The sequence below is a fragment of the Peromyscus californicus genome, unplaced genomic scaffold, assembly GCF_007827085.1.
Source record: "Peromyscus californicus insignis strain IS unplaced genomic scaffold, ASM782708v3 Scaffold_15__1_contigs__length_86483966, whole genome shotgun sequence".
Lineage (NCBI taxonomy): Eukaryota > Metazoa > Chordata > Mammalia > Rodentia > Cricetidae > Peromyscus > Peromyscus californicus.
Window position 1 is genome coordinate 52,995,673 of NW_026294447.1, and position 13,847 is coordinate 53,009,519.

At 48.1% G+C, this 13,847-nt stretch overlaps 1 protein-coding gene across 1 annotated transcript; it reads left to right on the forward strand.

Moving 5' to 3' along the window:
- Window positions 1-257: 257 nt before the first annotated feature.
- LOC128110342 (serine protease inhibitor A3N-like) lies at window positions 258-7,749 on the forward strand. The gene is made up of 5 exons (XM_052738126.1): window positions 258-276; window positions 2,131-2,784; window positions 4,534-4,807; window positions 5,961-6,111; window positions 7,062-7,749. The coding sequence occupies exons 1-5, from the start codon at window positions 258-260 to the stop codon at window positions 7,260-7,262; spliced, it is 1,299 nt and encodes a 432-aa protein (XP_052594086.1). The 3' UTR covers window positions 7,263-7,749.
- Window positions 7,750-13,847: the final 6,098 nt, after the last annotated feature.

Sequence of the window (13,847 nt, forward strand, 5' to 3'; positions counted from 1 at the left end):
GTTGGGCATTTTCACATCAGGAGGTGGTTCTGCTAGCAGGAGCTTCTATATCCACGCTATAAGAAATAATCCTATCTGTCATTTCCAGTCTGAGCACAGAGCACAGCTTTTATGTGCAAGCATTTCCTAAGAAAAGGGAAGAGACCCTGGGGTGGGGATAGGTGGGGATAAATAGGCATCAGTGTGCTTGGGGAGAACAACACACCAGGCAAGCATCAACTCTGAACACCAGGACTCAGCTGTCACAGACATTGGCCATGGGAAGCAGCCCCACAGGTAATGCCAGGATTCTCTCTCTCCAGGGACAGAAGAGGAGCCTTCCCAGGACTGTGTGATGCTGATGATGACCAGGAGTCTTGGAATGGGAGGAGTTGTTCGTGGAGCACAAGGTTGGAATCAGGGGACATTTCTTGGTGCATATAAATCGCCTCTCCAGGTTGAATCTTTATATCTATGAAAGATGCGGGAGCCATGGACTAGGCTCATGGAGAGTGAAGGGAACCTGCTGCTTCTCACCCTACACAGGGAGGAAGTATTGAGACCTTGTCTAGCCTGGGTGCTGCTGTAGGAGCTGAGGTGAGATAGGAAAGTTGCAGAGTCCCTCTGAGGGAGGTGGCAGCCCTGCCATGCTTACAGCTGACAGGAGTTGCCTGGGGGTCAGGGACCCCACTTCCCCCATAGATCCCATGGCTGAGCAGATCGGCCTCACCCTCCACGAGGGAAGCAAAGAAGGCAATAGCTCAGCCCCTGAGCCAGGTCTCCTGCTGCGCACACCATGCAGCCCATTTCCTCTGGAACCTATCCTGGCACAAAATATTGCTCAGAGCTTTGCCAAAGAAATGCTTGCATCAGTCTGAAAGCAAATGCTGGGTAAAGGCAGATGACGTCCCTGTCTCCTCTGCAGGCATGTGACAGCCGTGGTGACGAGCAGCTTAGCTCCAGCATTCCCTCCTCTGCTCCCTGAAATTCCTGCTATGCTCTTCTAGTGCTCCATCTTCCCTTTGGCTCCTCCTCCTTTCCTTCCCCTTCCCTCCTCCTATCTACCTTTTCTTCCATATTCTTACTCCTTCTTGATCTCTCCAAGCCCCTGCTGTCCCCTCCCTCCTCTTCCTCTCCCTCCCACTCATTTACCATCCACTTTCACCTTTGGACACCTGAACAATAGTTCACGGCTAGTTGTGGGTGCCTGTGTTTACCATGATCACAACCCCTCAACTGTAGTCCTTTAGGATGCTTGTGGCCCCCACTCCAGGGGTGGATGGAAGAGATAGCCCTCTAGACATTCCCTACAACTAACCCCCATTGTTCCCATAATAAGCCAGACACTTACCAATAGTGCAACCTGGGTCACTCACCAAGCTTCCCAGAGAGGTCCACCCATTTGCTTGCTACCACACAGCCATCCCAAGGGCCAAAACAAAATCTGGTCCAGAGGTCAGAGACTGACATCACTCCCCCAGGAGGCCTCCCAAGCCTGAGTTGCAAACCATTATGTGATTCCCTGGCAGGACTGAAAGAACCTTGCCCTGTTTGTCCTGCCATGACCTGTTCTAGAGGTGCCAAGGCCCTGGCACGACACCAGATGTCTCTGGTGCTGCCTCTCAATTATTCCTTCCCAAGTCCAGCTTCATGCACAAGATTCTGTCAAGGGCCTTGAGATTTCCCAGACTTGTTATCAAGAGGCAAATTTAGGGCCTGTGCTAGCAACTACTCCATGGATCTTAAGTTCTGCCTACAGGGTGGTAGGGGGGTGAGTGCAAAGGAAGAGGGTCCCCAGCCTTCTAATGAATCCTGCAGAAGAGAATGAGAGGAAACAATCTGACCAGACAGGGCTCGTGCTCATACCAACACTCATCTTCTGGCTTCTCTGTGGACCTGGCGTGTCCATTCCCCTCTCTGGGTCTTGGTTCTCTGTGAGGAGAATGGGCTACTACAATGCTTCCTCCAAAGCTGATAACAGGAGCACATTCTGTGGGACTGCCATCTGAGTGCTCAGAGCACCTCCCATGCATAGTCACAGAGGCAGCAAAGGGCAGCAGAGCAGGGACACAGTGCAGCCCTGTGGGAGGACAAGGAGGTGGTCAGGACACCACCTGGCCCTCTCAGAATCAAAGGATCTTTACTTTTCAGCCTGGAGAACAAAGAAGACGGCCCTCCTTGTAGCTCTGGGGCTCTTGATAGCAGGGATATGCCTTGTTATACTCTCCCTAACATATGGCACATTGGGAAAGGACACTGAAGTCCAGGAAAACCAAAACAATGGGACACAAACGGACAGTCTGACACTGGCCTCCATCAACACTGACTTTGCCTTCAGCCTCTACAAGGAGCTGGCTTTGAAGAATCCAAATAAAAATATTCTCTTCTCCCCATTCAGCATCTCAGCTGCCTTGGCCATCCTGTCCCTAGGAGCCAGCAGCAACACCCTGGAAGAGATTATAGAAGGTCTCAAGTTCAGTCTCCCAGAGACCCCTGAGGCAGACATCCACAGGGGCTTTGGGCACCTCCTCCACATGCTCAGTCAGCCAGGAAACCAGGTGAATATCAGCATAGGCAGCATGATATTTGTTGAAAAGCACCTGCAGATCCTGGCAGAGTTCAAGGAGAAGGCAAGGGTGCTGTACCAGGCTGAGGCCTCTGTGACTGACTTCCAGCAGCCTCATGAGGCCAAAAAGCTCATCAATGACTATGTGAGGAAACAGACCCAGGGGAAGATCAAGGAACTGATCTCAGACCTGGATGTGAGGACAGTAATGGTGCTGGTGAACTACATCTACTTTAAAGGTGAGGATGGTCACTGGTTACGGCATGGAGGGAGAGGATGCTGGCTGGGTGCCTTGTGTCTTTATACTGACCACTTGAAAGGAGGTGTTCATGGCCTTGGAGATATGGGTGCCTAACTTCTAGTTACCCACAAGCCTTACTTCTCCTTAGGGATTTTTTTATATAGTTGTAGTCCCTGGTTCATTTCCAAAAGGACCCCTGCTCTCTCAGGGTAAGAGGGCTAATTTTGGCAGTGACTTAAACATACTATGAGAATGCATAGCTTGCATACCTAGTCCTTTCTGAGTAGCCAGAAGCCATGGTTTTTCTCTGCAAAGACTGGGTTCCTCTGTCTTTCCTCTCCAGCATTTCTAATACTCTCCTGTAGTAGGTGTTTATCCTTGCTGGAGAGCCTCTGTCTCTAGGAGGGTAGAGAGAAGCTGGGGAATTGACCTGAAGAGTGTGCCTCCTCTATCTTATGGTGAAAGTAGCATGTCCCATAACTACTGAAGAGCCCTGTGGGCAATTCCTGTTCAGGACCTCTCCCTTGAGCCATTTTGGTAATGAGCTGGACCTGGACATGGGAAACAGGGATGCAGGAGCAGACACTAATGAGAGGGAAGTGTCAGCCATGCAGTGTTCTGTGTTTAGGGTATGGCTGCCTCATGGAATTTTGCTTTTGTAAAATTGCTATCCCAAACACCCTGAAGGTTAGAATGCCCAAGACACACTCCAAGGCCAGTGAGTCTCATGAGAGTTGGGAGACTAAGTTGGAAATGTAATCAGTAAAGGTAGTGGGGGGACTTGCAGAGCCCACACCCACAACACCATGCCTGACAGAGACCAGGGAGTTAGGAGACAGGCCAGAACTTGGTGCCTGAGAGAAGTCATGATATAATCAGTTCTGGGTTGAATTAAGGATAGTGCAGGGCAGAGGGAGGGCAGGATCTGAGACAATGAACAAAATCTCAAGGTGGCCATGGACAGAAAAAGAGTCTAGGAGGCCAGAGGACAGGAGGACAGGAGGACAGGATGGCTGCCGAGCTGCTGTGGGCTGGGAATGGCAGAAGCAAAATGATGGCCTGAAGGATGGCTGGGCATGGCTCTCTAGCCTCAGGACAGAAGTTCCAATGCTACTTGGCTGTGAGGTAGGGGTGCATGTTTAGGCTGCTAGATCCCAAGCCCAAGAAATTATTTCAGTACCAAGTTCTGTAGAAATTCGGGATAAGTCTGAATGGGATATCTGTGATTTGTGAAGGTGGCCATAGATCATGTGTGAGTTGAGGACTTGTTACTCACATTTTAGTCCACAATCTATGGGACCATGGACTGCTCACAGTGTGGGAGAATCCAGTCTCTCTTGTCTTGTTTCCCCTAAAGCCTGCTCCACAAGACATTGTCTTCTAGACATCCTTTATCCTGTGGAAGAAGGGATCCTTAACTCCCCCCAGGCTCCTGTCTCCCCACTTTCACTCTCATTTCTCTCTAATATACCCCACCCTCAGATCCCAGATTGTTTCTCAGGTAGATAAAGTGTCCAAGCTTTGTTTTGAGTTTCTCGTTTCCAAACCAAGCTTGGAGTCTCTTTTCATCTCTAGGAGCCTGTCTACCTATAAGTTTGTGGGGTTTTTTTTCCCAATCCAGCATTTTCCACCTCTGTCTTATTGAAGTTGGATTGATTGTTGTCACATCACAGGGGCTGGACAGAAATGGGACAGAGGTGGAGGTCCCTCAAGTGACGTTACAAACTGATGATCTGTTCATCTTTAGGAAAATGGAAGACACCCTTTGACCCTGAAGATACTTTTGAGTCTGAGTTCCACTTGGGCAATAGGAAGTCTGTGAAGGTACCCATGATGAACATTGAGGATCTGACCACACCCTACTTCCAGGATGAGGAGCTGTCTTGCTCTGTGGTGGAGCTGAAGTACACAGGCAATGCCAGTGCCCTGTTCATCCTCCCTGATGAGGGCAGGATGCAGCAGGTGGAAGCCAGCTTGCAACCAGAGATCCTGAGGAAGTGGGAGGATTCTCTGAGGCCCAGGTGGGTGTCCACAGAAACCAGAGCTGGTCTGGCTCCCCATCTTGCTATTGGCCTGAGGCCCAGTGTCCCTGTGACTCAGAGGCTCCATAGTATGATAGTAACTGTTGAAGAGTCACCAGGGGCAAGTGAGGTGGAGGTGACTTTCTCTCTGCTGACTTGGTAGTTTGGGGCCTGATTTTACTGACATCTTGTTCACAAGATGACATCAGCTAGAGCAGGAGCTGAGGATTCCTCTGTGTCTAACAGTCTGTAATTACAGGAAATCTTGAATGGGTTTTGGAATACAGAAGGGAGTGAGGTTGAGGTGAGATCAGCTCTGAGAATCAGCTCTGCCCTGTGTAGCCATCTCATCCCCTCATCACTCATTCATTCACTATTAGTGCAATTGATGACTTGAATACTTACTATGTGCCAAGCTGTGATTTAGACCCAGAGAGGCTATCCAAGTCTCAAGCACATTATTTCTTATCATTGGACGATCATAATATGACAATGGAAGAGAGAGTAAGAGCATGAAAATACAATGGAATATTATATGATTAATTAAAAATGGGGTGGAAGCCAGGTAGTGGTGGTGCATGCCTTTAATCCCAGCATGCAGGGGACATATATCTGATTTTGAGGCCAGCCAGGTTTACAGAGCTTGCTCCAGGACAGCCAGAGTTACATAAAGAATCCTTGTCTTGAAGAAAAGCAGAAAAACAAATCAAAGAAACAAGAAAAGAAAGAAAGAAGGAAGGATGGAAGGAAGGAAGGGAGGGAGGGAGGAAGGAAGGAAGGAGGAAAGGTGAGAGGAGTTGAGGAAAGCTGGAATCAGATGGAATGTGCAGCTTTAACTAGAAGGATCATTAGATGAAGTCTGAGTGTCCACATGACAGGGAGGAACCGCATTTTGTGGACCTGGGAGAAAAGCATTTTCAGCAGAGGAACACCTGGAACCAAGCCTCTTTGTCTGGGCCCTGTACACTCTCAGGCACTGATAGATAATTACTGCAACAAAAATTACTGCAACAATATAATAATTACTGCAAAAGGAAGAACAAATCACATGGTCTAGGCATAGATGGAAAGAGGGCTGCTCTCCAGTGAGAGAAACAAGGTGGATTGATGGGGAATGCAGGCCAGTGATCTTACATGCCTTTGTTATTCTCAGGAAGATCAACAAGCTCTACATGCCCAAGTTCTCCATCTCCACTGACTACAGCCTGGAGAAAATCCTTCCACAGCTCGGCATCAGGGCAGTCTTCTCCGAAGAGGCTGACCTGTCTAGGATCACAGGGGCCAAGAACCTGAGAGTCTCTAAGGTAAGCCAAGATACATTCGGTCGTTCACCTTGGTGCCTGAATGTGGATGGTGAAGGCCAGGTGGTGTGTGGGGAATGGTAAATGTGTGAAGAAGCCTACATTTCTGAGATTCCCTCATCTTGGAAGAGCTGGATTACAACCTAGATACTCCTGCTGGGAACTATGCAACCAATCCCTCATCTATTCCATGAACATTAACTTCACCTAGGAGTCCATGGTGGGCAAGAGTCTGTGCTTGGTCTTAGACCACCTTAGGCACTGACCTGTGCTGTAGTACAGATGCCACCCACAATCCACTGCAGGGCAAATCACTTCCAACCTCAGCTTCTTCACTGCAGAGCTGGTCCAGCACTTCTTCACTAGCACACAGAACAGCAGCAGTAAAGGAAATAACAAGGGGTGATTGGCAGTTGGGATGAAAAGCTTAAGAATAGGGGAGAAGATGCCTTAGGACCCCACACTACATTCCCAGATGCACAGCCTGGCAATGCCTAGTGTTCTGTCCAGTGCCCACTCAGAGGCCTGGACTCAGATCTGTCTCAGCAGGGAATGGCTGTCATGGAATGAGAAGCCATGTCCTGTGCATTACTGCTGTATGTCCCAAAGAGACTGGAGCAGGAAGGATGCTGAAGCCTGCACTGGCTGCCAGCACACTGGATATTCCCTGTGGGTCTGCTGAGAAGCTGCCTTTGAGTAAGGACTGGTGTTGCCTACACCCATCCTCCAGTTTGTCATGAGTTTGAGAGCAACACAGATTCTCAGAGACTGAGCAGACCCAGGGCATGCCTCATCTCACACCTTGAGCAAATGCTTGGAAACACCAGGAGTAGAGCTCACAGTAGGAACAAATAATTTCACCAGCAGCTAAGGCCAGCAATGGATGCTTGCTCCAGGAATCTCCTCTCCTGCCTTTTCCCTGGTCACCAGTGAGTGATGTCTTTCTCTTACAGGTGGTCCACAAGGCTGTGCTGGACGTGGCTGAGACAGGCACAGAAGCAGCTGCTGCCACAGGAGTCAAAATCATCCTTAAGTCTGGAAAATGGCACCCAATGACTGTCAATTTCAACAGGCCATTCCTGATGATTGTCTCTGACACAAATGCTCAAATTGCACTCTTTATTGTCAAAGTCACAAATCCCAAGGAAAACTAGAACTTTCCAAGTGGTGAGGCTTCTTCCTGAGGGCCAGGGATTAAGCTTATATGTGGATCTCTATGTGCATTTTGGCCTCAATGCTCTAAATAGCTATGGCATACCTGGATTGGACAGTGACAGTGACTAGCTGTATGACTCAAACATGCACAGGGCACTTGGACAGTCAGTGTCAGGCTTGACTCCCAGTCTTCCTGGCAGCACTAGTTCATGTTCTTGAGCCTGAACTCTGTCTTTGTGTTCCTCCCTGCTGCCTCTACTGTATCTGCCTCTACTCAAAAGCCTGGGCCCTGGCAGATGGCTCAGTCCCTATCTAGGCTCTGGTTATGTCTGCCTTCACTGCCAGCAGGCTTGACTGAACTATGTAAACTTATAGGTCAATCATGTGGACCTCAGTCCCAGCACTGAGAAGGAAACCTGCTACCCTGAGTCTATTTCCAGCATCTGGGATCACTGAGTGCCCAGTTCCTGCCTCAAACTTTGCCTCTTCCAGACTGTGCGACCCACTGTCCCTTGCAGGGACTCCTGACCATGCCAATATCTGGCACAGTGTTGGATCCCTCATTCCTGCAGCTCCTGAAGTTGGTTGGTCAGACCAGCCCCCCTTTCCTCTAGTACACCTACTAAGGGCAGAGGAGCCTTTTTCTAGGTTCCCTACTGACCAACTTCACACAACAGATGGACACGTCCACCTTCCTTACCCAAAATGCAGTGCTTTGAGCAAAGGATCAATAAACACATAACTGCACAGGAAGTGTCCAGGCCATGTTCACTCAGCTCCTGTTGACAGGGGTGTGCCCTCTAGTGACCACAGGGTGGCAAAGATTGTCACTCACACTCTGACTCCTGTGATGGACCTCTAACCTACATGTTACTATCAGTCCTTTTTATGGGCGAGGAAACTGAGGCACAGAGAAGCTTAGACACTTCCCATGATCTCACAGCTAGACATTATGACTGGCAGCATGTTCTTCAAGTGTCCTGATGCTAGAGAAACAGTTTTCACCAAGCAGGGGTTCTGTACTCAAGGCATCACCATGGTGGTGTGCAGGTGGATCACAAAACAAGGTGCTTTTGTCTCTGGGTGCTTCACAGAGAACTTTCAAAACAGTCTATGGATTGTGTAACCTCTGTGCTGAGCTCAGAGGAGGATGCGAAGGTAGTAAGATGACCAGAAAGAATGCTTTGGGCAGAGCAAAGAACAATGGAGGCATTTCTAAGAATCATGGGTATTTAGGAAAAGAAAGAAGCAGTCACCAAATGTCGGAGAGTTTGGCCCTGTGAGGATTCTCAAATGACTGAGAACTACAGGGAGCTTGGGAGGGTGAGTCACTGTTCCTGCCTTGGGCACCTCAGAACTTTGCGTGGTTATAAAGCAGAGAACTGCTCTGGACAAATGTGGAAATTTCACTAAGGACTGTTTCAAGGAACATCAGGCCACATCTGGAGATGAGAGGAGATCATTCAGCTCAAAGATTTGCTTTAGTGCTCAGATAGAGGACAAGAAGAGGCCATGGTGGGATTGGATTGGGGTTCTGGGTGTCCATGGAGAATTTGTGAGCCTGGAAACACTGCAGAAACCTACACAGACATGGAAGGTTATTCATTCAGTTTGAGACATACTTGAGTCTCAAGGTTCCTAAGAGCAGACAATGAACAGGTGGACGTGTTGTTACAAGAGAAGAATTACAGCCTGGAGGGTCACACACAGGATTGTCTTCCCCACTGTGCACTAAGATACCACTCCATGAGGACTATGGAGCGATAAGAACAGGACCCATATATTGAAAACAGTCATGTCCCAACAAATACAATGTGCACAACAGTCATTCAGGGCCTGGGATGCGACCTCATGCACTCCGTGATCACTGACAGGCCTCAGCTGTATCTCTGCATCCTTTCTGGCTTCACACCAGGTATCTAAGGAGCCTGGTGTTGAGTACATCTCATGCTGCCCAGGAGTTGGGTCCAGAAGTTGTTGCCAAAGTCTGAGTTTACCTCTTAATGGAGTCTATGACACAGATGTTAGGGTTTCACTTTTCCCCATTCTATGAGGGTTCCCCCAGGACCTGACCACCAAATGTTGCCCTGGTGATGAACCTCCTACAGGGACCGCCTCGGTATGCAAGAGAGGTAGCAGACTGTGAAGCACGAAAGATGGGCCTGGCAACAGTGCAGTTCCCTGAGGTTGAATGTCTGGGAACTTTCTGAATGGCACAGTGATTTCTACAGACTGAGAATCCATTTTATACAAATTTAACATGGGAAAGTGGCTATGGGGTGCAGTTGGTTAGGGGTCTCCAAATCACTGTGGATCTTGTCCTTCTTTCTTGCCTCTGCCACATGGACTACTAGATATAATAATAGTCTGACATATTCATCCTGAGAATGTGGTTAAATTACCTGTCAAAGGCAATTGCCAAGGTCTCATGTCTACACATCAATGATCAGAAAATACCTATCATAGACTTCTATGGGAGAGAGAGAAATAGCATTGACAATGGTTATAATGACTGCTAAAGGCCAGGCTGCCTCTTCCTCCCACCCCTTCAGCCACATCAGAAACCCACTCCAATATTCAAGCAAGGGAAGAGCACTTATCCCTCCAGGTTATATGTAGTTGGAACAGCCCAGGAGGGCACTGAAGCAGCTCCCACCAAGAATCAAGAGTGACCTCCCTGCAGAGAACACTGCCAGCCACTGTGCATCATCAGAACCCATGGTATCCATGCTCACCCAGGACGGCAGCAACATCCTCTCTCAGAGAATAATCCTCAACCCCAGGAAGGTTTGCTATAGTAACTTGCTTAGTCAACTGCAGGAGCTGTGCAGTACAGAGCATTCATTCCCAGCCTGAGCCTTAAAACAACTACAAAATCTGCAGCGTGTTTACAGTAATAAGTTCAGAGACCTGTGCTCCAAACCAAGGCCAGGACAGAGTATCTAAGGTAACCCCACCAGATGCCAGCATCCCAAGGGGGAACCACTGTGAACTGCATGATCTGCAGATCCTCACCAAGGTTTCTCCCCCTAGAACAATCACAGCCAACTCCAGATTCTTTGAGAGAATGCTGAGCTGCCATCCAGCTGGCTGCCTCCATCTGTTCTCTGTTGTTACTGAGGCCACAGAGCAGACAGTAGATAGAGGGGTTTGTCAGGTAGCCTTATGTCACTGGGACAGCACATCTGAGATAACACACTGAGGGAAGCAAAGGTTTGGTTTGAATCACAGTTTCAGAGACTTCAGGCCGAGGTCTGCCAGGCTTCTTTGCTTTGGGCCTGAGGTAGGGCAAGCTTTGTACATCGAAAGACACTATCAAGAGGCTCATCCTGGGACATGGGCAGGTGGATAAAGTACTGGTCTCATATGCATGAGGATCTGAGTTATATTCCCTGATACAGAAGTAAAACAGGTTAGTGCAGTAGCATGAACATGTGATCCCAGCTCTGGGGTGGAAACAGGTGACTTCCTGAGATTTCCTGGCTAGTGAACTTTGGCAATCAATGAATTCCAGGTCTATGGAGAGACCTTATCCTAAAACCAAGGTGGATGAGGAATGGCAATTGAAGTTGACCTCTGACCTTCATATGGATGTGCACATGGATGCACACATACACATTCACAAACACAGAGAACCACACAAAGTAAGTGTTCAAGGAGAAAGAGAAAAGGGCTGTGGAGGTAGCTTGGTGGTGGGATGCTGGCTTGGCTTATAGAAGTGAAGTTTAGGGTCCCCAGCACTGTGAGACTGAAGAGATAACCCCCAGGATGGTAGAAAATGTCTTCAGCTCAGGCGTCTGTGCATGGAATTCTTATAACTCAAAGAGATAACAAAGGCATCCTTCACACCACCAGGAAGGCTGTATGGTTCCTCAGCTGTTACATCAGTGTGTCCTCACAGCCAGGCTGGGTATGGGTCAGCAGGGACCAAAGCTGCGGTGATGGAGAGAGTGGACACCATCCAGCTGGACTGGATCACACTCCTGGATTGACTTAGCATTGACTAGTGTCTGGCCCTAGGATTCTATACAGTAGGCAGTCAACACTGGGGTACACCTCAGCAAGTACTGATGAGGATGCAACAAGGTCTTAGGCATGAAGGACAGAGCATCAGTGGTGACCTTTGTGGTCTCTGTGGGGAGAGAGAATGAAGAGCAGGAAGAGGGGCTTCTGCCTAGGGAAGAATCCGCTGTGAGACACTGCTGTGGTGTTGAAATGATCCACATGACATAGTTATTAGCAACACTAGTATTAAGCCAGTTATTGGTTTAAGTACTTTTATTAATGATCAGACTAATGGTGATCTGATGACTCCAAAAGTCTGTAGGTGTCCAAGTTCAGGGACACAGCATGTTTAAAGGCAAAACCCACAGAGACCATAATTTACATACAAGTTAGATGAAAGTCAGATTAATTCAAAATGTTCTTTTCTGGCAGAGCAGACTTACTATTTAAATCATAGCATGAATAATAATTTTGAGTTATAGCTTCTTTATTTATTGTGATTTCCTTTAGTTATTCTGGTCTATTCTGTGCAGTATGGACATGTCCCTGGAACTCTCAAATACATGTGAAGGCAGACATGACTGTGGTGGGGGAAAAGAGAGAGCTGAGAAATCTGTGAGGAAACACAAGATGGAGTCAGAGCATGAAGGACTTACCTTGGTCATTTCAGTGAGGGCCTGCAGGTTGTCTTCTGACTTGTCTGTCCATACTCTCTCCCTTGGTCCTAAGGACTAAGAGGGAGACTGCTCTTGTCACACATCTGTTGATGCAGAATAAAATGCCCCCAAATAAATGCACAGCTTAAAAGAATAAGCATGGAATATCTCACAGTGTCAGGCACCCATGAGGAGCCAGGCTGGATGGTTCTTCCTCGGGGCCTCTCGTGAGTCATTCAGTTGGCTGAAGACATGACACATGCCGGAGGCTCCATGTCCAAGTTTGCTCTCATGACTTTCTTTTTCCTCTGGTGCTATAAACCGAACCAAGGTCTAGTGTTTTCTGGGCAAACCCCTGACCACTCAACTAACCCCCAGCCCTCTCACGGCTTATAATGGAAAAATCTCTCTGGGCCTACTCAAAGGGTTGCTCAGTTAGGCAGGAGCCTCAAGACAGGAGGGAAGCTTCTCTACAGGCTCAAGATGTTAGCTGCTGGCATTCTTAGCTTTTGGATTGAAGCTGGTTGTAATAGACTCTATTGTCACAAGGTTGAGTTCTGATACAGAGGGAGGAAACATGGCTGTTCCAGAGAGCAGCACTTAGCCCGTGAGAAGGTCATTAGCCCCTGACCTGCAGTGTTCCCATCTCTCTACAGTGCTGAAATTCAGATCAGTCAGCCAGGCTCTGCAGACACAGATTCCTCTAGGAGTTTTCCTTCACTGCCAGACAAGGCAGCTTCCCTCCAGAAGTCTGAGAGCCAAAGAGGGGAGAGTGAGTCTGTTTAGAATATGCCCATTGCTGCCAGACAGGACGGTTACACAGATGCAGGTGGGGTTCTGTCAGGATCTAGGCATGTGTTTATTAATGTGTGTGTTTACTTAAGGAAATTGGGGAGCATGGAAATAAAGTTGTTGTATTCTTTTTGAAGTGACATAAATAGTCTAGGAAAACTATTATCTGTAGCCCTACCTGGTGACAAGTACAGCTTGTGTCCTGTCTTTTTAACTCTGACTTCTCCCCAGTTTCACACTGACCATTTACATTTAGAGAAACAGAAAGCCACAAAGGCAATCCAGTGGGCTTGTTGTTAAGAACAAAGTCGCCATGATGTGAAGCAGATGTTAAGATACCGGTAAACCACGAGTCACATGACAACTTATACATTAATAGAAATGGGTTAATATAGATATAAGAACAGTTAGCAAGAAGCCTGCCTTGGCCATACAGTTTGTAAGCAATGTAAGTCTCTGTATGTTTACTTGGGGGACATGAGTGGGAGAGATTTGTCCCAACTGCCAGCAGGCTGGGACACAGGAAAACTTCAGCTACACAGTGATATTTTGAAAAGAATATTTTTCCAGCAATTGGGTCTGAACAACTGACTTTAAATATGGAATAAAAATCACATTGTTAGCATACTAAAAAAAAAAAGAAAATGGTTAGAGGATTTCCCATCAGGATGTGGTTCTGCCTCCTGGAGCTTCTAATGCACATTACCAGGAATCATGCCATGTGTGCATTTCCAAACTGAGCACAGAGCATAACTGGTCTGGGTCAGCATTTCCTAAGGAGAGGGAGGAGTCCCTGGTGGGGATAAATAGACATCAGTGTGCTTGGGGAGAACATCACACCAGGCAGACAGCCACCCGAACATCAGAACTCAGCTATCACAGACTCTGGCAGAGGGCGTCAGCTCTGCAGGTAATGCCCGGGATTCCTTCCCTCTGGGAACAGGAAAGGTGCCTTTGCAGGACTGTGTGGTATTGGTAATGACCTGAAGTCTTGGTTTGGAGGAGTGAGGAGTAGTTCCTGGGACACTGGGTTAGAATCAGGGAACATTTCTGGGGTGCATATGAATCTTCTCTCCAGTCTGGGTCTTCATGTGTATGAAGATGGGGGTGCCATGGGCTATGCTCCTGGAG

Excerpts from the sequence above, each read along its gene's own strand:
- LOC128110342 (XM_052738126.1), top strand. Across the intron at positions 2,785-4,533 it reads GAACTACATCTACTTTAAAG|GAAAATGGAAGACACCCTTT; the intron begins GTGAGGATGGTC and ends GTTCATCTTTAG. Across the intron at positions 4,808-5,960 it reads GAGGATTCTCTGAGGCCCAG|GAAGATCAACAAGCTCTACA; the intron begins GTGGGTGTCCAC and ends TGTTATTCTCAG.